The sequence below is a fragment of the Miniopterus natalensis genome, chromosome 14, assembly GCF_054644295.1.
Source record: "Miniopterus natalensis isolate mMinNat1 chromosome 14, mMinNat1.hap1, whole genome shotgun sequence".
In the NCBI taxonomy this organism is placed as follows: domain Eukaryota; kingdom Metazoa; phylum Chordata; class Mammalia; order Chiroptera; family Miniopteridae; genus Miniopterus; species Miniopterus natalensis.
In genome coordinates, this window is record NC_142094.1 from 48,536,110 (window position 1) to 48,562,675 (window position 26,566).

At 48.5% G+C, this 26,566-nt stretch overlaps 1 protein-coding gene across 1 annotated transcript in view; it reads left to right on the plus strand.

Annotated features, from left to right (window-relative positions):
* Window positions 1-26,566, plus strand: part of RBM20 (RNA binding motif protein 20) — a 158,590-nt gene that overhangs the window by 101,858 nt on the left and 30,166 nt on the right. The window contains exons 2-6 of the mRNA XM_016212098.2: window positions 9,738-10,809; window positions 12,190-12,251; window positions 14,233-14,324; window positions 14,691-14,788; window positions 25,827-25,970. Coding sequence (XP_016067584.2) covers window positions 9,738-10,809; window positions 12,190-12,251; window positions 14,233-14,324; window positions 14,691-14,788; window positions 25,827-25,970 — 1,468 coding nt within the window. The remainder of the gene's footprint in view (window positions 1-9,737; window positions 10,810-12,189; window positions 12,252-14,232; window positions 14,325-14,690; window positions 14,789-25,826; window positions 25,971-26,566) is intronic.

Below are 26,566 nucleotides of genomic sequence, written 5' to 3' on the forward strand. Positions count from 1 at the left end.
ATTCCCGGGAGCTTAAAAATAGCTTAATTTGCCTGCCTAGTGTGGCTCAGTGGTTGAGCATCAACCCATGAACCTAGAGGTCACCAGTTCAATTCCCACTCAGGGCACATGCCGGGTTTCAGGCTTGATCCCCAGTAGGGGACATGCAGGAGGCAGCTGATTGATGATGTCTCTCTCTCATTGCTGTTTCTGTTTCTCCATCCCTCTGCCTTCCTCTCTTTCTCTCTCCAAAAAAAAAAAAAAAGCTTAATTTGTGACTAATAATTATTCAGTATTATTCAGTAATACTAATTATTATTATCAACCATCGTCATGGTTTGCAGAGCATCTGCACACCATGTTAGAGCTTCAGAACAGCTACTGGGGCAGATGGTATTGTCTCCATTTGACAGATGAGGAAATTAAACCTTAGAGTCATCAGATTTCAAAGGTGAACAAGACCTTGGAGGTCCTTTCATATCCAGCTTTCTCATTTTACACACAAAAAAGGGAAGCTGACTGATCTACAGTCCCACAGGGAGAAAATAGTGGCTGTAAGACCAGGCCTTACAGTGTCTTTCCTATATGACACTAGCAGAATGCGTATTATTTTCTGTTTTGCACATCTTGAGCCCTTCTAATATTTCCAGCAGCAAAGGCAAGCCCTCTCGTCAGTTATAAAACTGCGAGCTGCCCCTTTGTGACTGCACGTCTCCTGGTTCCGAGAATCTTACTCTGCCTGATGAAAGTGGTACAGAGTACAATGGGCTGAAAGGCTGGTGATTTGATACCAAATGTGTTATTTAAAATCACATCGTGGGTATGTTAACTAAACTTATTGTGGTAATCACTTCACAGTATACACATATATCAAATCATTACGTTGTACACCTTAAATTTATACAATGTTACATGTCAATTATATCTCCATAAAGCTGGAAAAAATTTAAAAACCACTATGACAAGTTGGGGGGAAAAACCTCCACAGAATAAAGGACAAAGTTTTATAATGTAGTACCTTTGAACAAACCAAAAACAGAACAAAACTAAACAACCAAAAGAATCACACCCAAGGAAGTAGGGCCAGGAATGTGGATAAGCTTCTTTAATGAACCTGTAACAGAGGATAGACTATTGGCCTTACAGTCAAAAGACCCTCATTCACTGGATGCCCTCAGGTGGTTCATCCGACCTTTCTTGGTCCCAGTCTTCTTAATATAAACTGCAAATGGTCGTATTTGACTTGTCTACCAGTGTGGTTGTCCTGGAGATCAGAGAGCTGATGAGGTGAAAACACTTGTTAACACTGCAGCTGAAGAACATGGAACAAAATCGAGATGATGGGATTATTGCTGCTGTTATGAATCACCCCAGGAGGTGCCATGGTGACATGAATCATCATATTGTAATACCGTGGCTGAAGCCCAGATGCGGGATAACACCAGTGCTGACCCAGTAATCTCAATCAGCACAGGGGCCTAGCTAGTGATAATCCATAGCCCTATTGTTACCAAGAAGACGGCACTAACCAGAAAGTGTGTAATCTCACTCTGCTCCCCGAAAAGAAGACTCGTCGGTGAATGTTGATGGGGCGCGTCCCACCATAGTGGCTCCATTACCCCTGAGGAGTGAAGAGAGCTGGGCTCCGGGCCCTCCTCCTCTCCTCTGCCTAGAAGTGTGACTTGGGTTGATCCACATATTATATCAACTTCACTTTTTTCTCTGTAAACTGAGTGGGTTAAGCTAAATGGTCTCTAAGGCTTCTTCTTGATCTTAACATTTGCAGTAATCAGCTGGAGTTTGAATTTAGCTCCAATATTACTGCAGTATCGTCACTGTCATCTTGTAACCTGGCATTCAGGGGCTGTTCCCTGTGGCTCACATCCTGACCTTGCTTCTGAGAGCGTTTCAGTAGAGTTGAGAACTTACGATTTGAAGTCCAGCCCCTAGGAGGCAACAGAAGGGCAGGACTCAGCAAAGACTTGCCCGGATTGCATTTTATTTGATTTGGCCACATTATGAAGGTGTGACCAAACCTGGAAAATGTTCTCTTGCCTGGTCCCAAGCCCTCTCTCCTGGGTTATATTTTATGTCCTAATACATGAGGAAAAAAAAAAAAAAAAGGCACGTCTACCGCTTGGCCTGGACAGGGACCTGAGTTGAACTGGAAGTGAGTTTAAATTCCTGATTGGTTATCTTGGAAGACCTTGGGCGTACTGAGATGTGACCAGCCAGGTCTGTTTAAGCGCCACCGTGCTGGGCCGAGGTCCCCGGCTCCTCCCTCCCCCTGGCTGAGCATCCCCGGGACCAGCTTGTGAGTCTGCACGCGTTCGCAGCAGGGACCTTGAGCGGCGTCCTTGTTATTACAGGGCCCTTCTAGTCTGTGCCAGCTACTTACTCGGTTCCCCGAGCAACTCCTACAACTCTCTCTGTTCCCTCCGAGGCCCAGTCCCACCCTGCTCCCTCCTCTCAGCAGAGGTCCATCCTCGCTTTTTACTTCCCTTCTCTCCATGTTTACATCTCCTCGTGTTTTCTTCATCTACCTCTGTCTCAAAGGAAGAGTCGTGGCTGCCTTGGCAGAGCCCACCTGCCACCAGCGCTGATGATGACAATGGTCGTGACAGGAGTAGTCCCGGCGACAAGACTAGCTGAGCTAGCGGTTGCGGCCGTGTCGGTTTAGTGAATGCTTACGGCCTGGCAGGAACAGGGTGGAACAGTGCGTGCGCCCATCATTTAACTCAGAACAGGCCTGTACCTCGGCTACAGCCGCCCCGGCTTTAACGAGGAGGACCCCGAGGCTTGGAGAGGGCAAGTGTTCGCCCACCGTCCCCAGCTCGTAAGTGGCAAACTGGCACTCACACCCAGGTGGACTCGAGCTCTGAAACCCACGCTCCCTTCCGTCCCGGCCCCCACCTCCCAGCAGAGCGCAATCATGCTGACTGGGCTGCTACTCCACAGGTCCATGGCCCAACTGATTTTAACCCATTCTACCCCGAATCCTAACCTCCAAGGACGTGAGTGACGAATATCTGAAAGGGAAGGCTGTGTTGTGATCACACGGAAAAAGGCCTCTTTCCCATAAGCTTCCGGACAGTGCTACACCCTTACCTCTGTCCAGCACCAACAATTTGGACAGTGTGCAGAGCATTCTGACAACTCTTTACTTAACTTGACCCGCATCAACCTTCACCATGTAGAAGACATTGTGGCTTCTCTTTTTATAAGTGAGGACACTGCGGCTCAGAGAGGTAGAGTCTGTCACCCATTGTGACAATGATGTCAACCATCGAGTTAGGACTGGAACCCGGGATGCCTGATTCCTACCCCTGGTTCATACAGGGAACCTCACAGCCCAATAGGCAACCACTCTCCTTTCCTCCAAGCGAAAGAAGCTAGAGAGAACTGTGTGTCTTTAACAAAGACCCTTTCTCCTGGGGAATCACTAATGCCTTGCCTAAGGCCAGTTCTTTGTGTAGCAAAAATAGCCTGTTAGTTTAAAAATGAAAATCGTCCCTGTTAAAGGTCAAGGCATTATGTCCCCAGCTCATAAGAGCACCTGGGTGGCCAGGGCTGGATCTCTGAACCTGCAAAAGGTTGTGCCGTAGCCCGGTCTCGTGACCACCACGTGGGGCTCTCACTCCGCCCGGGTGGAGGAGCGTTCTGTTCCCCGAACCTCCAGGAAGCAGGTCTCTCTGGTCAGTAGACACGCACACCACAGTGACTGCCCCAGTTTCCCCTGCAGTGACCCCTTAGCGGCTTGGTCCTCACAGTGGGTCTCCTCCGTAGAGGAAGCTGGGGAATGACAGACGACTCGAGTCCCTGTGGGGCCGTGGAGGGGAAATGTCTGAATTAAGTGAAGATGGTTCTAGTAGGCTGGCTTTCTTTTTACATTATTATTTTTATTAAGCAAATAAAGGAAATGCCTTGGTTTGTGCACAGAAAAGCCCAAGCAGGTCCAGGGGAAGTGGCTCAAGGTATCCCTGGGAGGTCACCCTGAGCTGCTTGCACCCCTGTCACCAGGCTGGTGTCTTGGGTTGGCTTGATTTTCAAGTAGGCCCTCCTTACCTGGTGGCTCAAATTCAACCAGTTTAGCAGCCCAGGCATGGCAAAAGGGTGTCTCTGTCCTGATAATGCCAACACAAAGGGAGTGTCCATCCCTGAGCCGGTGACTGTGGCTACGGGGCTCTGACTGGCCGATTTGTGTCACATTGGCTGGGGATCCCTGTTCCCATTTTGCAGATGAGAAAATTAAGCACACTTACAGGTTGGAAAAAGTAAGCGACTTTCTCCCATCCCATAACCAGTAACTGGCAGGCGGAAGCGCGGGTCTTGGAGCACCGTTCACCCTGCAGCTGCCTCTCACTAACAGCCGGATCATCTTTCATCAGCAGATGGATTAATAAGCCCAGAACGTATGCATGTCTCTGTTCAGAGTTCTGCCCGAGAACTCTGCCCTTTTGTTTCGTTTGTTACATTTCTCTGAACCGTCCGAGGCTTGCACCACTATCTCCTGGGCCTTGCTGTTTGGGGCTTACCTCCGGAGGAATTTTCACCGCTCTCTCCTCCTGGGAAGGTATCTCTTTTCCCATCTCTGTCCCCACCACCTAGCAACTTCACCGGGCACATCATAGGTGCTCGGTCATGCGGGCTGAATGGACAAATTCACGAGCCCTGTTGGCCCCTTGGGTGCAGACTGCGGAGCAGAGGCCCGCGCCCATGCCTGAGCCTCGTCAGGCGGGGACAGCTGTTGGCTCTCCCGGTGGATACAATGTGTTGCGCACCCTTTGGCACTGTGGGATTAAACCATTCGAAACAGTTTTCATCTGGATGTCCTAAATCTCCCCGAGTTGTAAAGGCAACAGTTTCTCTTTTATGTTATATTTTATTTTTAAACTATTGAGAGAAATGCTGTTTTAATTAAAAACAAAACAAAACGAAACAAAAAAAAAACACCTTTCTAAGTGAGCAGGGAACCAAAGTTTCTAATATAATCATGCCCTGTGAACTCTTTGTAACAATCAGTGGCTCAGAAAGGAAAGGTCGGCCTGGGGGCAGTGAGCCCTGTGGTGGCCGGGGTCAGCCGAGTGGCTGTGCGTCTTCCCTGCGAGTGGGGACCAGCCTCCCTGTGGCTGTGCGGTGGCTTCTCTGGCTCTTGTCCTGTGCCCAGCTTAAGTCATTCACTGTGCTGACGGCATGACTGCAAACCGAGCCACTGCGCAGGTTTAGGAGAAGAGAGGGTGTGGCAGACGCCTAGAGCTTTGTGTCCCACCTGCTTTCAGACGTGGGACCATCCCCACTGTCACCTCTGGAGCTTACAGGGATCCAGAGGGGCTGAATCTTTGCATCTCCCCGGTGCTCAGCGAGTGCTTTGCACGTCGAAGGTAGTCAGTATTTCTCTGAACAGAGGGGAGGGCAACAGATAATATGGGTGGAGGCGACAAGCTGGTGATGAAGTAGATAGTTCTTGGGCTTAGTTAGGGCTATTTTGTCAGGTGCCAAAAGCTAGTTTGAATGATCTGAGTTCTCATTCAGGTTTTACTGCTACCCAGCTATGTGGCTTTGGGCAAGTCACTTTCTCTCTTTGTTAAAGAGGGGGCTGGATGAGTTGATCCCTAAGGATCTACAATTCCAAGCTTTCCCAGATTACCATTGCTCCGGTTGGGTAAGAAAGTTGACTTTGAAAAGGAAGAGACCTCTGGATTTCTCTGGCTCCTGGCTGAGATCCCAGAGGGTCTTCAGACACCTGGTCAGGGGACTTGTGCTCTCCAGGACCTCTCGGAGCATAACTTCATGCCAATAAGATCCAGCCAGTGTCCTGAATGGAAGCCTCTTCTATGTATAATTTTCTTGATGAATTGTATTAGTTTCCTATTTATTTCTGTAACATATTTCCCCAAGTGTAGTGGTTTACAACAATACAAATTTCTTATCTTACCGTTCTGGAGGTCAAAAGTACCAAATTCATCTCCCTGGGCCACAGTCAAGGTGTTACCAGGGCTGGTTTCTTCTGGAAGCTCTAGGGGAAATTTTGTTTCCTTACCTTTTTCAATTTCGAAAGGCCTCCTTCATTTCCTTGGCTTATGGCCCCTTCCTCCATCTTCAAAGCCAGCCCAGCATCTTCTCTCCTCTCTGACCTCTGCTTCTATCCTGATGGCATCTCTCTCTGACTCTGATCCGCCTGCCTCTGTTTTATAAGGACTCCTGTGATGACGTCGGGCCCACCCAGATAAAATCCAGGATAATCTCTCCATCACCTGCTCCTTAAATTTAATCACATCTGTGAAGTCCCCTCTCCCATGTAAGGTGACATTTCCTAGGTTCTGGTGATTCGGATGTGGATATCTTCAAGGGCCATTATTCTGCCTACCACAGGGATTGTCCATCAATTTTAAATCCTAGACTCGGACAGGGAGAAGAGTGTATTGGACCACCTGCTTTGGAATGGGGAATTGCAGATAGTCCCCTGGGTGGGTGGCTGTGTAGCTGATTGCAGTTTAAGCTGTGTACAGCAGCAAAACCCATTTGTTCTCTGGGTATACTTTGATTCTCCTTAGAATTGTAGGAGGGCCTTTATCCACAGGAACGTACACTCCCAAAAGAGGTATCCACATCTCCTTAAAGCCACCTGGTTCTGATGAGCCACACCCGGTATCTTGCTGTTCATTCTGTTCATGGCAGCTGCTGAGTGTCCACCGAGTGCCAGGCAGTGTGCCGGGGAAGTCGACAGGAGCTCAGGTCTCGTGGAGGGAGAAGGTCATATGCATAATTATTTTTAACACAAGGCAGGATGTGCTGAGTGATTGAACAGTGAGAAACTAAGGTAGTGGGAAGGCAGGAGGGCGACATTGCTTCAGCCCCTAAGGTGTCAGATCATGTGCCCCAACTTTTGGTTCAAAAATATGATTGTTATAGCACCTGACTTTTAGGTTATTAACTTCTGGGGGCTAAAAATTTTAGGACTTCTAAAAGACAGGGTGATGGGTCCTCCTCTTTATTGAAGGGGTCTGTGGTCCAAAAGAGGTCTCTAGCTCTGATAATTCGTGTGAAATCACTTCCACTCAAGGTTGATTAAAGTTGGGGGCAATAAGAATTTGCCAGGCAGAGCGGAAGTCGAGAAGAAAGTGGTGTTATTTCATGCTGGACCTGAGGGGCTAAATCCCCTGTAACCTGGGCTGCGTTCGGAACGGCACTCGTTTCCCATGGCCGACCTTCGAGGCTGGAAAGGAGGCTCTTTCAGAGGTGAGGGAGGCTCTGCAGCAAGAGCTCCCTCCAGCCCAGAAAAATACAGCTTTAGAAAATACAGCTGACTTCTCCCGGAAAAACAAAACCAACCTCTCCTCACTCTGGTCATGGAAACCAAGTTGGCACCTCATTGTCGCCTTGTTAGCAAGGACAGGCCGCATTGAGGACAAACCTGGTAGGAAGGGCTGGCTCCTGTGGGCAGGGTTTTGTGTTAAGCTTAATTGCTTTTCTAAAGCTCAGCTACTTAATGCTACACAAGCAGAAGTCTCTCATCAGACTCCTGACCGCCCTCGTCTTCCGTTCATATCCTCCCCTACGTAGACAGTTAGCGCCTCCCCCCCACCATGATTCGTGCCTGGGTCCCCCTGCGGCCACCGGGGCTCTGCTGCAACCAGCAGAGGGGAAAAGGGTTGTGACCACCTTGAACCTAGAACCCCCAGCCCCCCAATATCTTAAAATGCAGCCAGCTCATCCTGCCCTCGGGGCACAGCAGGGCTGTTGGCCCTGCAAAGGCAGTCTCTCTTTAATGACTTAGAGGGAATTCTTGATTCCTCACAGGATGGGAGAGAGTAGCCCAAAGTCTAATGAAATAACGCAGCACCGGCCACACAGCAGTATCGCAGTCAGTATAAGACCCTCCCCTGTTCACCCCCCTCCGTTTTCCTAGACCAATGCAAAGCGCCAACCCAGGCAGAAGCTTGCTTTCCTCAAAGTGCCTCCAAAGGAGAGATGTGACACATGCCACACGCTTGCCACGTCCCCCCTGTTCTCCTGAACCATGCCCAACCCCCAGCTTCTCTCCTTTGTTTCATTGTCGTCAGACTTTTACCGCGCGGAACCTGCGACAGTGGAAACCTTCCTCGTCTGCAGTGTCCCAGCTTTGTGGTTGCCACTCCACACTTCCGTGGGCGTGCTGAAAAGAGCCCGGGTCGTCCATGGTGATCCCCGTTTCAAATGCAGCCCCGTTCTCCCCATTCAAATATCCTGGGAACTGCAGTTCATCAACATCCCAAACACATTTCCCAGAAAGGACGTTTCGCCCCGGCTGGGGTGGCTCAGTTGGTTGGGCATCATGCCATGTACCAAGAGGCCACCGGTTCGATTCCTGATCAGGGCACATGTTCATTTTGCCGGCTTGAGCTGCAGGAGGGGGCGTGCAAGAGGCGGCCGATCAATGTTTCTCTCTCATCAATGTTTCTCTCTCTCTCCCTCTCCCTTCCTCTCTCTGAAATCAGTTTTTTAAAAGGAGATATTTAAGGCCCAAGAAATAAGGTCTTACAAAAGAGCCCTGACTGTGGTGACCACATATCCCAGACCTTCTGAGAAAGTCTCTCCCCTTATGCATCCTGAGTTTTGGTCCAGAACGCACCGTAAGCAACCAGCAGAGGTCACACGGAAGGCACACGCTCAGACAGACCGCCCCTGGAGGAAGAGTCCGTGCGCGCCCACCACTGCCTGTGACCTCAAATCCGGATTCCTCTCTTGTACATTTTGGGTTATTTCCTGTGCTGGTTGGGTTTGAGAGTGGGCTGGAGGGAGCATGATTCCTTCTGCTCTGGGATGGGAAGTGAGAACAAGGGTAAACATGTGTTTGGTGGGCACACACACAGTTCGTTCTGTTTGCAGTTTTGAAGCCTGCTTTTGTCACCCGACATTAGAGTATATGGATTTTCTCATGTCACTAATTTTTTTGGGGCGGGGGGTAAATCATGATCTTACCAAATTCAAGATGGTGTCTGCGTTGGCAACAATGGGGGTCAGGGCCGGATGGGGAGAGTGGGCACCCAAAGAACATTGTGTGTGTCGGAATGTTTTCTGTCTTAAGCTCGGTGCCAGGTACACTGTTTTGAATGTCTTAAATATTACATAGTGAAGTAGAAACTTAAACACCAGGAGTAAATGTCTACTTAGTATTTCATCCCATAGCTGTATCACAGTTTACTCAGTTTAAATATCCTGTTATTGGATATTTGTAATTTTCAACTATGGACTCTTAAATAGTGAAGTACTATTAAACGTCTTTGGGCATCAAGCTTTGTCTGAATTTTAGCTCCCTTTCTTAGGATAGATTCGTAGAATTGAATTATTGGGTTAGGGCATATGGCTACAAGGAGTGCGTTAAATTACGTGGCTTCCTTTCAACAAAGTTGTGTGAGTTTTTGACAGCCGTTGACATGTGTCCATTCCACTTTATCTCACACCAGCACTGAGCACTACTCCATTTTCTAAAAATGTGCCACTTAGCTAGACAAATATTTGTTTCTAATGGTCATAGCTTATATCTCTTTGATCACCAGTGAGACTGAACACTCTGTTGTATAATAATTTTTCTGTTGGAGTTTTAGTTTTAAGTGATGTGTATGTGTGAGCACAGGTTTTAGCAGACTCACTTATAGGTGGAGCCCTGTGGGGGAGGGTCTTGTTTACAGGGAGGGGACCACAGTTAAGCCCAGAAAGAGCCCCCTGGCCTCCTCGGTGAGAGCCAGCTGTGCATCTCGACCCCTGTCTTCCTGCAGTGCCGCCAAGCTCCTGGACAAGAACCCGTTCTCGGTCAGTAACCCGACCCCTCTGCTCCCTTCGCCTGCCAGTCTCCAGCTGGCTCAACTGCAAGCCCAGCTCACCCTCCACCGGCTGAAGTTGGCACAGACAGCTGTCACCAACAACACTGCAGCCGCCACCGTCCTGAACCAAGTCCTCTCCAAAGTGGCCATGTCCCAGCCTCTCTTCAACCAGCTGAGGCATCCGTCTGTGATCAGTGCTCCCCACAGCCATACCGGGGTGCCCCAACATGCTGCGAGCGTGCCCAGTGCCCGGTTTCCCTCGAACACAATTGCCTTCTCGCCCCCGGGCCAGACACGAGGCCCAGGGCCGTCGGTGAGCCTGCCCAGCCAGCCCCCCAACGCCGTGGTGGTGCACCCCTTCAGCGGTGTCATGCCGCAGACCCCCGCCCAGTCGGCCGTCCTCCTGGGCATCGGCAAGACCGGGACGGGTCCCACCCCAGCAGGATTCTACGAGTATGGCAAAGCCACCTCCGGCCAGGCCTATGGCTCCGAAACAGATGGTCAGCCCCTCTTCCTGCCAACCTCGGCCTCCACGTCGGGCAGCGTGACCTATGAGGGACACTACAGCCAGTCAGGCCAAGAGAGCCAGGCTGCCTTTCCCAAAGACTTCTACGCAGCCAACTCCCAAGGGTCGCATGTGGCGGGGGGCTTTGTGGCTGAGCCAGCGGGGGGCCTGAAAGGTGAGGTAGGTCCAAACAGCCAATGGGACAGCCCCCATGGATTCTCGGGCCAGAGCAAGCCCGAGCTCACAGCCGGCCCCAGCCTGTGGCCTCCACCCGCCAGCCAGCCCTACGAGCTGTATGACCCCGAGGAGCCCACCTCAGACAGGACCCCTCCTTCCTTCGGGGGTCGGCTGAACAACAGCAAGCAGGGTTTCAGTGGTGCCCGTCGGCGGGCCAAGGAGGAGCAGGCCATGCTGTCCATGAGGCCCCTGCAGGCTCACGAGCTGAATGACTTTCACGGGGTGGCCCCTCTCCACCTGCCACACATCTGTAGCATCTGCGACAAGAAGGTATTTGATCTAAAGGTGAGTCATCCAAGACCGTCTAGGAGCCATCGATGGAGCCTGGGTGGGTTCGTCACCGCCACCCAACTCTCCCTGTCTGTGGGGGAGGAACCGGTACCTCTGGGGACTGGGTAACGAAACGTTGCCATCTGTGCCCTTGGTTAAAATCATAGGTATTAGAACCAAAAGGAATTTCAGAAATGTACCAGGGCCAATGCTTTAAGACAAGTAAGAAATTCTTACCCATGTCTATAGCTGAGGGGATTGGGGGTCAAGTGACCTCGCCTGGGGTACAGAGGAGGGACTTGGGACCTAGAATCTTCTGCCTCCTTGAAGAAGGCTTTTTCTCTCTGGTACACTTAGAATTTACTATTCCTGGACTACTTATATTGTACTGAGTTTAAAAGGAGGGGAAAGTGAGCAGAATTTTGGATCGGGCAAGAGAGAAATTCTCCTGTGGGACCTGGATAAATTTCCATAGAGGGCCTCAGCGTCCCCATCTGCGAAATGGAGACAGAGCCACATGACACTTCCTATTAATTGTAAAATGCTTCAACTCCAGCAGACAAAGGTCCATTATAGTATAAATTTCCCCCCAAAATGTATTGATGAGGCAGTGAAATATTTCAAAGCAATAACAACAGTGAACATATATTCAACTTTTTCTGTTTCCAGAGTTGATACGGGTATTATTCTCACTTTACAGATGTGAAAACTGAGGCCCAGAGAGATGAAATGACTTGTCCGGGGCCCCATAGCTAGAAAGTGGCAGAGTGGAGATTTGAATATGGGTGTGGCCCTCCCAGAGTGTGTGCCTCTTAAGCCATCCTGCCTCTGTCTCCTCCCATCTGCATTTCAGAATGACCCCTACTTAGTGGCAGTCACACTGCACTGTGTCACTCCCCTCTGCTGGGGTCCCACGGTGAAAGTGCATCTTGTCACTCAGGTGGAACCCACCCTCTCACCTCCAGCCTCTGGAGGGGGCTGGCTGACATGAGAGGTGATCTCCATCACCTTTGTCTCTCCTAAGCCTTTTCTAAAGTTTTGCAACTCACTGTGAGTGCACCTGCCAGATTCTCCCATCTGGATATGGAAATGGGTTGGAGGTTTGGTGGGACTAAGGGTCCCCTGAGAGGGGAAGAGGGAATCAGGCTTGTGAATCTGGGCTCCCGTCCAAGGTGGGCATGGGCTGTGTAGGTAGTGCCAATGGAGTGAGGGCTGGTTGGAGCAGCAGCGGGTGAGGAACCCGGGAGGGAGCGGAGGAGGGGAGGAGATGTGTCCGCAGGATTGGTCCAGCCTCGGGGCACACTGAGATCCCGCCTGGCAGGGGAGCCTGCACTCACCTCTGCCTTCCCGTGGACTCAGTTCTGCTTCCGTCATTTTTCTCTCCTTCTGGCCTAGGACTGGGAGCTGCATGTGAAAGGGAAGCTACATGCTCAGAAATGCCTGGTCTTCTCTGAAAAGTAAGTGCTGTCCAGGAGAACAGGTTCATGCACCACCCAACGAATCTTCACTGAGCACCTGCCCTATGCCCTGCCTCATTGTAGGTGCTGGGCAAGCAGCAGAGAACAGCCCAGGCAAAGTCCCTGTCCTCAGGGAGCTTATACTCAGTGGGGGGATCGGATGATAAAATACACAGTGAATTTATATAGCGCCCCTGGTGGTAAATGCTAAGCAGAAAACAACTGTCAGGGCAGGGACAGGAAGTGTGTGCGTATATGTGTGAGAGTATGTGTGTGCCTTGCATTTTAAATGGGGAGGGAGCCTTGCTGAGCACCGACTCCTCAGGAGGGGATGGAAGGAGCTCGTCGCTGTCTGGGGGACATGCACTCCTGCAAAGGAGAAAGCAAGTTCCACGGCCCCAGTGTGGCCCTGGGTTGGTCAGGCAGCATCAGTGTGACCAGAGTGGAGTGCCCACCGGGTGAGGGGCCGGAAAGTGCCAGAGCCAGATCCTGAGCCCCTCAGGCTTGTTGTAAGGACTTTCGCTATTGCTTTGAGTGTGACTGGAGTGTTGGTGGGCTGAGCAAAGGCGTGATGAGCTCCGGCTCTACCGAGCAGGCCCCTGACTGCCGTGCTGGGAATAGATGGTGGGGAGCAAAGGCAGACACCGGAGACCAGAGAGGAGAGGACACCTGCCCAGGGATGTAGGACAGAGGATGGGGTTGTTTTGAAATGAGCACATGCAGAAAGCCTCCCTTTCTTATTCACAATAGCTGGGAAGGTGGAAACAACCCAAATGTCCCCACCAGACGAATCGGTAAATGTGGTAGACACATACACTGGAATATTATTCAGCATTAAAAAGGAAAAAATTTCTGAAACATGCCACAATATGGGGAACCTTGGGGACATTAGGCTCAGTGACAGAAGCCACACCTCAAAGGACAAAAGCTGTATGATTCCACTTACAGGAAGTACCTAGAGGAGTCAGGTTCAGAGAGACAGAAAGCAGAGTGGTGGTTGCCAGGGGCTGGGGACAGGGGAAATGGAGAGATGTTGTTCAATGGGTGGAGAGTTTCAGTTTTGCAAGATGAAAAGAGTTCTGGAGATGGATGGTGGTGATGGTTGCAAAACAGGGTGAATGTGCTTAATGCCACCGAATCATATGTTTCAAAGTGGTTAGGTGGGTAAATTTTATGTGTATTTTAACACAATGATTTTAAAAAGGTCTTCTCTGGCTCCCCCCCCCCCTTTTTTTTTTATTGCGGTCAAATTGATGTAAAGTATAAAATTCAGTGGTATTTAGCACATTCACGAGGTTGTGCCAATGTTACCACTGTCTAGTTCCAGAATGTTTCCATCGCCCCCACACCCAATTAAGCACACACTTCTCATTCCCCTTCACCCTCCCCTTCTCCCGAACCCCTGACAATCACTAATCTGCTTTCTATCTGTGTAGATTTGATTTTCTGGACATTTCATGTAAATGGAATCATGTACTATGGGGCCTTTTGTTACCGGTTTTTTCACTTAGCATAATATTTTCAGGTTCATCCACATTATAGCATATACCACCTTTTTATGGCTAAAAAATATTCATATATGTGTGTGTATGTATATAGGGTGTCCCAAAAGTATATACATACTTTGAATAATTATAAAGGCAGTGTTTATTAAAATACATTTCATCTTCAAAATTGAGCTATCAGCTGTTAAAGTGTGTGTGTGTGTGTGTGTGTGTATATATTTGGGACACCCTGTATATATATCGCATTTTATGTATCTATCAATAAATTTTTTAATCTATATTTGGAGCGTTTCTATCTTCTGGCTACTGGGAATAGTGCTGCTATGAACATTCATGTGCAAGTTTTTGTTTGAACATCTATTTTAAACTATTTTAAACTATTTTGAGTCTGTTCCTAGGAGTGGAATTTCTGGGTCATACGGTAATTCTTTATTTAACTTATTGAGTAACTGGTTCCCCTTTTCACTCCTCTCCAGCGCTGGTGTCCGATGTGTGCTCGGTTCGGCAGAGGGAACTCTGTGTGCCTCTCCCAACAGCACAGCCGTTTATAACCCTGCTGGGAGCGAAGGTGAGTGAGGGCCCGCAGGTCAGCAGCCGGAACCAGACACCAGCTTCCCAAAGGCTTATCACGTCCTCTCTGTAATAACCAGACTTCCCTTCTGCGCCCTTCTCATGCATCTATAATGCAAATAGACCCCAGGACACTGAAATGCACTGGGCCTGCTGTCTGGGCCCTTGTACGTTTTCTGACCTATTTCAGACATAAAGCTCTGCTGGTTGTCAGCATGCCCAGAAGTATAATCATGACAATCACTAATCAGTATGTTAAGAGGGAATTTTCAATTTTTTCTTCCCACTTATGTCCTAATAACGACTTTTGAAGGTAAAGTAAATAACGAGGTTTTCACCCAGTGTTGTGTGATTTATTGTTTAGATTATGCCTCAAATCTTGGAACATCCTATGCAGCCATTCCAGCAAGGTCATTTCCTCAGTCGAATCCCACCTTTCCTTCGGCTTCCCCAGGGACAAATGTGAGTACAGAAGCATTTCTCCAAGTCATTGTCATCGCCATGGCGTTTGCATCCCTGCTGTGCCTGGCCGTCAGGTGCAGGGGACCTGGGAAGCCACTGGTGTCCCTGTGGCTTTGTGCAGTGCAGGAAAACATGTCCCCGGACAGAGGTCAGCACTTGTGTAATTCAGCCCAGTGAGCATTGAAACACAGATAAAAATGCTGACATATATTTTTAAAAATGAAGGCACTCGTAGACTTCCTAGCATTCAGCACTGGTCTAGAAAAAAAATAAGTTTGCATTTGTGTGTGTGTGTTTTAAGATGCTGATATTTTATTGACGTGGACCATTTCCTGTGAGTGGGTAATTCTGAAACTTGAAGCAGTCATGTGTCTGAAAGGAATGACCTCGCACTCATGGTATTTGTTGGCCCCTTGGGGAAATGGCTGCTTCTGTAGAATACTTAGTCTTCAGTTGTTTGCAGTTCTCTCTCTACAACCTGCTCTTTAGTCCCCCAAAGCTCTAAAGCTCATCACCCCTTTTCCACCAGTTGTCACAACCCTTTTTCTCTGTTTTCCCACAGCGTGTGGCCTTGTCGCCTCCCCTCCCCCCCCCCCCCGGCGCGATCTGCCTTTTCCGTTCCCGGGAACACATGGTAGTGGGTGGGAGACACAGAACTGGCTGTAAAACAACATGCATTTGCTAGAGGGCGTGTGTCTGCGTGTTTTGCCTCTGCCTGTATTTTTTCCAATTCGTGCCATGAGCAGCTGCAGCCTTTTTCTCGCGTCTCATGCAACGAGTGAGCACAAGCTCATGACAGCAGGCCTCCACGTCTGTCCCCTCCATGTGTCGTCCCCTCCACGTGCCATGCCGGCGGCATGTGTGCAAAGCTTTCAGGGCAAGCTGAGCAGTGTAGGTGTTAGGCTGGGGGGGGCGATGAGCGAGGGGGGGAGTGAGATGGTTCATGACAGGGAGTGAGGCTCTGATTTCTGTTTGTCTCTTTGTGATGTTTAATGGGAGAAATGCTTCAAGAGGGAGCCCCCGGCTGCAAGCCCAGGTTTTAGAGAAAGAGAATTTTGTGGTTTCCCTCTCTGCAAGGGCCACACCCAATCAGTGGCAACTATGGGTCAGTCCCAGGAGAGCAGAATGGCTGGGTTCAGTGAGCCGGGATCTTTGTCTTTGATTACATAACCTTGTGTCCCAATCGGGGTGCTGGCAGCTTCAGCACCTCCCCCCAGGGCCTATTTCCTTATTTTGTGGACCATGGAGGCATCTCTGTGCCCACAACCTGCTCTGAGACCCAGCACTGAGGGGAAGAAGGGGTCTGTGACCCAGATGAGGGAGGCTGGATTGCGAGGCAGGTAGGCCAGGGGTCCGAGCACAGGAAAGAGCGGGTGTCAAAGGAGCCCCTTATAAAGGGGAGAGGGCTGAGGAGAGGCAAGAGCGGACAACTCTTCCTGTGTCCCCTGCCTCAGCCCCATCTTCTGGGTCTGACCAGTGAGCCAGAGGCCCTTTCCTATGGATGTGGAGCCAGGAGGCCAAGTTCAAGTTCCCGTTCTGGAGCCCACAAGCTGTGTGGCCTCAGGCAATCGTGAGATCTGTTTCCTTAAAAAGGGACAATATTCCCCTAATAATGACTTTTGAAGGTAAAGGAAAGGGCTGGGTGTTCTCCCAGCTTGTGTAATTGATGGTTTTGATTATACCTCAAATCTTAGAATATTGTTCGTGGCCATCTGAGCACAGTCTTCTGATTCAGTGATCAGAGCTGGAAGGTGGGAGCGAGGCTCAGGGGAGACCAGGGTTGTCCTGCCCTTGTGAGATCAAATGAGAGCACGTGTGTGGACAATGATTTATTGCAGTGTGTAAGAAGTAACAGTGGCTATTGTTGAGGAACAGTCCTTTTAACCTGCCCTGGGGAAACCTGTCCTAAGGCTGGCTCTGTCTGCTAGCTGTGACTCTGGGCAAGTCTCAGTGTCCCTTGTGCTCCAGTCTGTCCCGTAATCTCTGTAGCCATACCTGTTCCCCTGAGAGATGCTGGGAGGCTGCCTTTCTTTACGTGCTGGGCAGGCACGAGCAATCTGCAGACCCCGGATCATTCATGAGTAGGATCTTCTCCAAATGCCTAGAGACAGGGAGGCAACCTGGCTTGAGCCCAAGGAGAAGCAACGCATGAGAAACGTGTTGCTTTCTGCACCGGAGGCCGGCAGGAAGGACATGCAGAGCCCCAGACCTTGTGGAATGACGGTAATAGTAGTGGGCATTCGATACAGTGCTTAATGCATTCTTGGCATTTTTGTGTGTATTTGCTCATTTAATCCTTCACACAACCCTGGGAGACGGGGAAACCAAGGTTCAGAGACACTAGGTGCCTTGCCTCAGGCCACACACTGGCAAATGGAGGCATCGGGATTTGAACCCAGGAGGCTTGGCTCTAGAGGCCTCACTTTTAACCACTAAGCCCTGCTGCCCCTCTCTGAGGGCTTCTGAGTTCTGTTTCTTGCTGCGATCGTCTCTTTCGTAAGCTCCCTCAGCTCTCCCCACTCCCACCCCACAAGCTGCTTAGCAGGATCTGAGGCCACCTTGGGGATACAGGTCCTTCGGGGGCCTCGGCCAGCTGTCAGACATGGAGCAAGGTGTGGAGGCCGGTCAGACCCAGCACCCGAATTCTTTGCCACCATGACAGCCTCTCCCAGGATGAACTCAGATGTTTAAGGCATTTTCTACAGACCCAGTGGAGGGAGACAGGCATTATTTGACTGGTTTATGAGGTCTTGTTGGTCACGTGAGCCTTCCCAAGGACACCTGGGGGGCAAGGACAGAGCTTGCCCAGCCATGTGTCATCCGTGGCTGGAAGGCCCCATCCTTCTGCAAGCTTCCAGTCCTCTTGTTTGCCATTTCTGGCAAATGCAATTGAATGACGTGTGCCTCTCTTTAGGAAAACCTGAAATGCAAAAATATTGACATTTGAAGATAGGCTGAGAAATGAAGGGCCGGTGAATATGCTACCCAAAGATAATTTACAAGGCTCCTTTATGGCAGGGGCATCCCTCAGAGAAATTATTGATTTCTTTTCTGCCTACATCAGGGCCGATTAATCTGCTAGCAAAGGACACTTTGCCCAGCGAGCTCCTTGTGTATATTCATTTCCACTCTTTTTTTTCTGCTTACAAAAATTTATGCTCTTTGTGAAAATTCAAACGGAAGAGATGTATTTAACGAGCAATTGAAATTCCTCCATTATCCCCTGCAGCCCCCATGAGAACCCATGAAAGCTTCGCTGGGCTTTCCTCCAGAAGTGCCTCCCCTCCCGGGCCTGTGCCAGGACTTCCTCTGTCCCGCTCCGCTACGTACATCCTTTCAGAAACATTTTGTTGACGACCAGCCAGGGCCCCTGCCATTGTGGTCTCACTAGTGTTTGTGCCGCAAAGAGCGGCCTTGGCTTCTAAAGCTCCCTATTTTTGTTTTTAATATGTTTTTATTAATTTTAGAGAGAGAGGAGAGGGAGAAGGAGAGAGAGATAGAAACACTCATGAGAGAGAAACATTGATCTTCTGCCTCCTGCACGGTGCCCAGTGGGGACCAAGACTGCAACCTGGACATGTGCCCTGACCAGGAATCGAACCGGTGACCTTTTGGTGCATGGGAAGGTGCTCAACCAACTGAGCCACACTGGCCAGAGCAAAGCTCCCTGTTTTTAAGCAGACCACAGTGACACAGACTCTGGGAACGAGCCCTCAGACCGTCTCCGAAGTGCCACACAGTGTAAAACGATCGCAAACCCGTCCCCTGCCTCCCCCAAGCCCAGGCTCGGCTGCCAAATTCACATTTGTCTCCACTCTGTGGCGTACCAGCCTTGTGTTTCCATGTTTCTTGTTGACGGAGGGGAGGGGTTGATTTGTGTCTGTCCCCAGCCCCTCCCACCCACCCCAGGGTCCTGGGAGAGCGTGTTCACTTTCCCCGAAGCTTCTGCCATTGACTGAGCTGTGGCACTTTGTCTTTGGCTGACAAAGTCGTCGTAAATAGAGTAATCAGGTTTCCTGAGCGGGCCTCAGGGCCTTCTCAGGCTGTAAATAGTTGTCTTGCACCTGCCCAAGATGGACTTTGCCTGCTGGCTGTCCCCATAAAACCGCCGGGAAGTTTTCACAGCCGCCCTGGGGATTCTTTAGTGCCAGCGCCGCAGATGGCCCCCCCCAGGGACAACACAAATTGTTTTTATGATTTCTTTCTCACCAGAACCCCGCACGCCAGGAAACTTGTATAAATGAGGAAATCGAGGCATGGGGAAACATAAATGTTGTGGAAGCCAGAGGTTTAAGTCATGGGCTGCCCCTCAGATTGCTGGCTGTTTTCTAGGACATCGGGGTCCACGATTCAGAGCACTGTGGTGTCCTGACGCCCAGAGAGCGTGAGGGCTAGTAGTTGGTGAGGCCGATGATACCTACCCGTCGCCTACAGTCCAGCTGTCATGGCTCCCGTCGCCTCGTGGGGCCACCTTGTGCATTTTCAAAGAGAGCAAAGAGCCAGGAAACAATAGACCTGGGTGGGTTTTGTTCTCTGTTTTTTTCATTTTCTTTTTAAAAATCTTAAACTTTTTTTGTTGCAAAAGTAGTGCACACATAGTAAAAAATTCAAACGGTAACAGAAATGTAAACAATAGAAAATCCAACCCTGCCGAGAAGACCTGAAGGTAGATGCCGTTTACTCTAATTATGGATCTCTAGCCAGTGCACATGTGCCGGCGTAGTTACCAAAAGTATATATTGCTGCAAAAATCAGATAACGCCATATAAGCTGCTGTACAACTTGTTTTATTTCACTTAACATGAGCTCACAATACATATTTTAATTGATTTCTAGACATCTTTGTGCATCTGAACATAAAACCCTATCTTACATATAACATTACGTATTATAAGCATTTACCATAATTTATTAAGTCCACTATTGATTGATTTTTTTCAGTGAAGCTTCTGTTGTAATCACAAACCTACCACTACTCCATTGCCCACGGATTAAGTTGGTTAACTCCCCCCAGGCGTCCGTGTCCACATAGACAGCGATGGGTGTGGACCAGATGACCTCCCAGTTTTAAGATTCCGTGACTCTAAAGTTTACATGTTGAACCACCCCAAGACCCTTAGGCAAGTCTGGCACTAATAAAAGTAGACTTACTCTAAGTCAAAGCTAATATGCTTTATAAAATATTCGAAAGTGTCAGTAAAGACAGCTGTGTCTATACTCCAAGAGCCATAGCTGTGGAACCCACGCCCATTTGCTATCTGTACAATATGTTCTAAATCAACACCATGAAGAATAAATATTTGCGCTGGTTCTGTCCTCACGTGTCTTTAGCACAAAACCAACAGAGGCCGCGGACCAAGTGCCAGGTGAAATTAGGTCATGCCTAAAGGAGATCAGAAATTGTTTACTGAAGACCAGACCCATATTTGTAGCTCTAGCAAGCACTTGGAGAGGCGTCTCCCAACCCACAGGCCTGTTGCCCTAAGCCACATTTTTATTGCAACGCTGTGAGTTATTTGAACTGGGCCTGTTCTCTGAACTCATCTGCGAAGCCTGTTCCCACCTGCATCAGAGGGCACTGAAAGGCCTCAGAATCTTCCTACACAAGTTTGTTTGCTCCTTTCGTATCTTCACTGACCTATAAAGAATTTGTGGGTGAGAGGTCTGGGACCCAGCCACATGAACCATTAGAAGCAGCAGGTTTTAAGTGAGTGACCCTAGCATGTGAAAACGGACAACCCAGGCCCCTGATCACATGGGGGGGGGGCATTCCAGGTCAGTGCCGGTCAGTGAAGCATTCCCCCCAGGCTGGGAAAGAGTGACTGTCCCTTTAGGTTAGTAATTAGGGCTTTGGTTACAACCCTTGACACCGTAGCTCTCTTAGAGACTTGACCTGGGATTGGAAAGTTTCAAGTGCACCTGTCGCTTGTGTGCCTCCCGGAAGCCCAGCAGGCAGAGCAGCGGGTGGGAGGTTAATGGGGCCCATCAACACCTCACACCAAAAATTCAGCTTGGCAAGGTCTTACGATTCTCTCTAAACCCATCTACTCCTGCCCCAGAGCACAGCTTTTAAAAGCCATTTTTGGTAACTTTTAATTTTAATATAATTCAGAATCATAGAAAAGTTGCTCGAAAGGTTTAAGTACCATCCATATACCTTTTACCGAGATTCACTGCTCCTTTTCATCTGGCCCTTTATCATTCTCTCTCTGTCTTTCTGTCTCTCTCATGAGTCCGTCTATCCATCTCTGTCTGTCTGCCCATCCACCTCTCTGTCTCTTCATCTGCTCATCCATCTGTCCAGCCATCCATCTCTGTTTATCTTTCATCCATCTGTGTAGTCATCTATGCCTGTTTTTTTCTTGAGCCATTTTAGAACATTATATCTCTTCACCCCTAATTACGGTCAGAAAGAATTTCCTCAGAACACAGACTCTCTCTTCCATGATCACAGTTACAGTTACATCCTCCCTTCCCCAGGCTAGAATCAGCATAGCACATCCTTTAACTGTTGGAGGAAAGGAGACATATTTATTTAGAGGAGCCAGCTGGATGCCAGGCATTGCAAGGAGGCACTTTACATACATTGTGGCAGTTTTGTCTTCTCAACAGTCATGTGGAATCAATTTCTATTTTCCCTGTTTCACAGACAAGCAACCTCAGGCTTGGAGAAATTCAGTAACTCGGGGAGCAGGTTCAGATCCAGGTCTGTCTGACATTCCCGTTGCCCTGGCACTGGTGCCTGGACACTACAAGGCACACACTTGATGTGTGTCTGTCCTTGAACAGGTACCAGGCCCGTGTCTTCTTAGTTTGTCTCAGGATATCATCTCAACCCCTGTAGGCACTGTGGCGCAGGGTCATTCAGGGAACGGCAGAGCTCATCAGCAAGACGCTCCCTGCTTGGAGCTTACCTTCAGCCCTGTAAAGGTGAGACCACCACCGACACGGACAGGCATGTCTGAAAGATGAACATGCTTGTGACTGTATTTATGCTGAAACAGATGAGCACACGGGGGGGAGGACAGACATTGCACTGGGACGGAGAGGAGGAAAGACACGGGTTTTCTGGTTATTCCCAACACAGTTGGGGAGAGTTACCATTACCCTGGATCTTAGGGTTTAGCTTGGCAAGGCTTCTGGGCGGAGAGGAATTTGAGAACTTAGAGCCACATAAGCATGGATATTTTACATCTGGAAAGGACTTTAGACGGATAGGCCACCTCCCTCATTCCAGACACTGGGAAACTAAGGCCTAGAAAGGAAAACTCGTTTGCTCCTGTCACGTACCTAATCAGTGGCCGAGCTGGGACTTGAAGCCAGGTCCCCCGTCGTCCGGGATTAGGTTCTTTCCACTACAGCAGGAAGTCCGAACAAAACCCCTTTTAATTATTTACTCCCACCTCAAGCAGCCACTGTCCTGCCTTCCATGATTGGAAAAGTACTGTATCTGCCAAAGTACTTATATTAGTGAGTGATTAACTAGTTACCCATTTTCATTAATCAATAACAGACACATCAATCAGACTGTCTAATAAGGCTAATACCTAACCAGAGTTACCATATTGATAGAGTCAAGACACTCAAAGTATGACCTCAACTCAGGTTTTTTAAATGTCAAAAATAATGACGCTCCCTTGAGATATTATTACCTGAAGACCCTTAAGGACTTTAATTAGGGAACCAGGCTGGGAATTGGGCCACTGCATCATGCTTCCTGCTCAAGGGCACTCAAGGGTATCTGTGCCCCAAGGAACAGATTTTACTCTACAGGGACCACTAGAGATGGCATTCTTCCTCCTCTCCCCTTCCCACTCTCTTCCCTCCCTAACTTTCTCACTCCGAATTCAGATCTGCCATAGGGCATATGGACTAATAGCTGTGTTTATATAATGTGTTCAAGAATAGGTTAAAGTGATTTTATGTATATAACTCCACAGCTTTTACAGATCAAATATGATTTTGAACCTAATCAAGTTTAACAAATAGGTATTTTAGATCGACGACAGAAAAGAATGCAGACTGAACTGCCCTAAATCAAGCATTTGCAGGCACGCCTTGGAGATTTTGCGGGTTTGGTTCCAGACCACCGAAATAAAGCGAGTAATGCAATAAAGCGAGTCACACGAACATTTTTGTTTCCCGTGCATAGGCTATACTGTAGCCTACGAAGTGTGCAACAGCATTTTGTAAAAAAACAACAATGTAAATACCTTAACTTAAAAATGCTTTATTGCTAAAAAATGTGAACAACTATCATCTGAGCCTTCAGAGAGTCGTAACTATCATCTGAGCCTTCAGAGAGTCGTATCTTTTTGCTGGTGGAGGGTCTTACCTTCAATTTGTAAAAAACACAGAATCTGGGGAGCACAATAAAACCAGGTATGCCTGAAACACGTAAAAATCTTGTTTTCTAACTGATGGAGTTTTTCACTTGCCCTGAAGCCAGACACAATACACAGGAAACCCTTAACAGAGATTTTCAAGATTCTCAGTTCTCCAGATTTTCATTTCACGGCTTCCTTAGAAAACAGTAACCTGAGGCGCACTGGTTGAGCTGCAGAAGCTGCTCGCAGTCACTGGGGGTACTTGGCCCCCCCGAGGGTCAGTGTCTTGTCTCACCGAGAACCCAGCTGCAGTTCGCCAGCTGGGAAGCTCCAGATGAACATAATTAACTGGAAGAATACTAAAGATCTCGTGATTACCTTAAATGGGAGCAAAAGACAATAAAATCCAACCTCCGTCTCTGATTTAAAATCTTGGGAGGAAAAAAGCACTCACGGAATGCATTCGAAAATTTGAGTGAAAACCCTAATTGAGACCCATTTGTTTTCGAGCCTAACAAGGTCTGCAGCGTGAATCCATCTCGTTCTTGGGTGACTGGCAGCTGGGCGGGTGTTTATTTTCCCGAGGCCTGTTCCACCGCCCGCAGCGGCTTCTGTTGCACTCACTCTGAATAAAAGCCTCTCCAGTTGCATTTTCAGACTGGAGGAGACAGAGAGAGAGGCCTGGCCCTTGTGCCCAGTCGCTAGGCAACTAGAGAGGGGATGGGCCCAGAACCGCCCTGTGTGTCTGCTCTGCTGTCCAAGCACACGTTGGCCCAGGCCAGCCACACAAAGTCACATGGGGCAGAAACGTGCCTGCTAGGAGGCGGAGGGTCAGAGCACCCAGCGATAACCTCAGAGGACCAGCCACTTTGCTGGCCTGGCAGCTCGGCTGGGTCTGTGTCTTTATATTCACCCTAATGAGACGCACAGATCCTGCCTCTTAACTGCTCTGCTCCTCTCATCCCTGGAGAGCCCTGAGAGCCACCTGGGCCACACATGGGGTCCTGTTCCCCTTTGGGAAAGTGTTTGATCTCTCAACATCGCAGACAAAGAGATCTGAAAGGGGCATTTGGGTTTCTCCAGTTCAAGGCTGAACCATAAATGGAAATTCTTATAGACTTTAAATGTCTTCAGCCCATATGGGACAAGTGAGGGCTGTTCGTGGTAGAATTACCCAAGTATTAGCCCTTGTTGGGGATGGGACCTCACACTTCACCGCTGTGTTACCTTAGCAAGCCAGCTTCACATTCATGAAATTAGATGTTGAAGTTCACTGTCTCCTAGAAGATGGTGATTATGCAAAAGGAGGCTCTGCCGTTAGAGTGTGTTTTGGGTTTGGGAAATTGCACCCTTCTCATTCACACTGCGTTGGCTTACGGTTTTACTAATTCTCAAACCTCCGGGAGGCTCAGGCTGATTAAGGTTTGCACAGAACCAGACAGACACACTTCCTTCCCCCGGGAGCTTTGATTAGGCCCAGGTCTTGGCTTCCAAACGGTGTTCCTTAGAGGTGCCTTTGGGACTCCCAGCTGGATGCGGCCGGAGGGCGCAGGACCCCAGCGTTTGTGCAGAGCAGCTCCCCTTCCGTGGCGCATGTATTGGGCTGCTGAACAAGCTTTTATTTGAGGAAAGGATTCCAAAGGCCAACCAAGTTTTGAGAGCCACTTCCCTAAACCACTGATTCTGTGAATGTATTAGGGTCCCCCAAGCCCTTCCTATGCTCTTTTTTCTTTATTGGAATATTTAAAAATTATAAGTCAGACAATATGAGGCATATAAGAAAACGGTTCAACATCTCTTCCCCCCCTTCGCGTTCTGCCCTTGGAAGATAACCAGTGTTGACAAGTTGATATGTAGCCTCCCATAATACCTGTCCCCTCTTGCGGATATCCTTTAACATTGTTTCCTTTGGGGAAAATTTCAGACAGACACAACAGTCAAGACTAGTATAAGTAACTCCGTAGCCCCATCCCCCAATTCCAGTAATTATCCAAACTTTATGACACTTGCTTCATGTATCTCTTTCTCACACATTTTTGATTTTTTTGTTTTGTTTTACAAAAATGGCATGCTACTCGGCAACCTGTCTTTTTACCTAATTTTCTGAAACATTATTTCCTGTCAGCTCATCTGTCTCCTCCTTTTAGTGGCTACATAGTTTTCTGTTGTATGCTTGAACCACCGTTTACTCAACCAGTCCCCTATTTTGGACATTCAGGCTGTTTCCAATCTTTTTCATCACCTTACAAATTCCTGTGACGAATATCCATGTACAAATTCCTGTGACAAATATCCATGTGACAAATATCCATGTATTGACATTGGCACATTGATGCATTTCTTTCTGTAGGGTAGATTTCCAGAAGTGGGATGGCAGGATCATGGGCTATGTATATTTTAAGTTTTATTAACTATTGCTCAAGTGTACTCTCAAAAGATTGTAGATCACCTTCCACCAGGAACATCTGCCCATTGCCTCAAAGCTCTGGATGTGATTGTTCATTAACAATGTTGCGAATCTTCTGTATAAAGAGATGGCATAACTTCGATGTTTTGTATGAGTTCGTGAATGAATTCTTTCCTGCTTTAATTTTGTAAGTTGTAGTTTTGCAATCATTATTTGGGGGGAGAGGACCAGTAGGAACAACTGGAATAGACGCCAAGAGGGAAATGTCTTTTGAAGACCAGCCACTGCTCTTTGTTTCTATTAGTTTGTGCAGCGGAAAACGGGTGCTGGCCGCGTGGTGCATATCTGCAATCTTCCAGAAGGAAGCTGCACTGAGAATGACGTCATTAACTTGGGGCTGCCCTTTGGAAAGGTCACCAATTACATCCTCATGAAGTCTACTAATCAGGTAGGTCTGGGCACTTTCATATATATATATACACACACACACACATATACATATATATATAAGTATATATATATATATATACTTTTTTTTTTAAAGAAGCTTTCTTAACATAGAGGTATTACACAGCTGGACTCCTATTGGTCTTTACCAACAAACAGAGGTTTTTGTTGATGGTGGGGTTTTGTTTCCCCTTGTTTCCCCTTACCCTTCCTGTGATGGTTACAGGCCTTTGTGAGTTGCCTAGAGGTGAGGAGGTGCTTTGGAAAGAGGTGCTCATTAACATAGAAAAGCTAACTGGCCCCCAAAATAGAAACCCATGGGCTTGAGTCTTATTACTGCATTATCAGTCCCCTGAGCGAATGCTACAGTCTTACCTCCTAAGTTTCTCATAGCTGAGGGCCTGAATTTGGAGCCAACAGCAACTGACTGGGGAACGGGTATTTTTACTAATCCTTGGTGTTACCATCTGAGGCCCTTGGGCCTCACAGCAGGAGAATATGTGGGAATTGATAGATGCCTGGTAAGTCTAAGGAGCTAAGAACCCTTAACCTGTGGGGATTGACTGAGTCCTTGGGAGTTAATATGTTTGTCTTCAT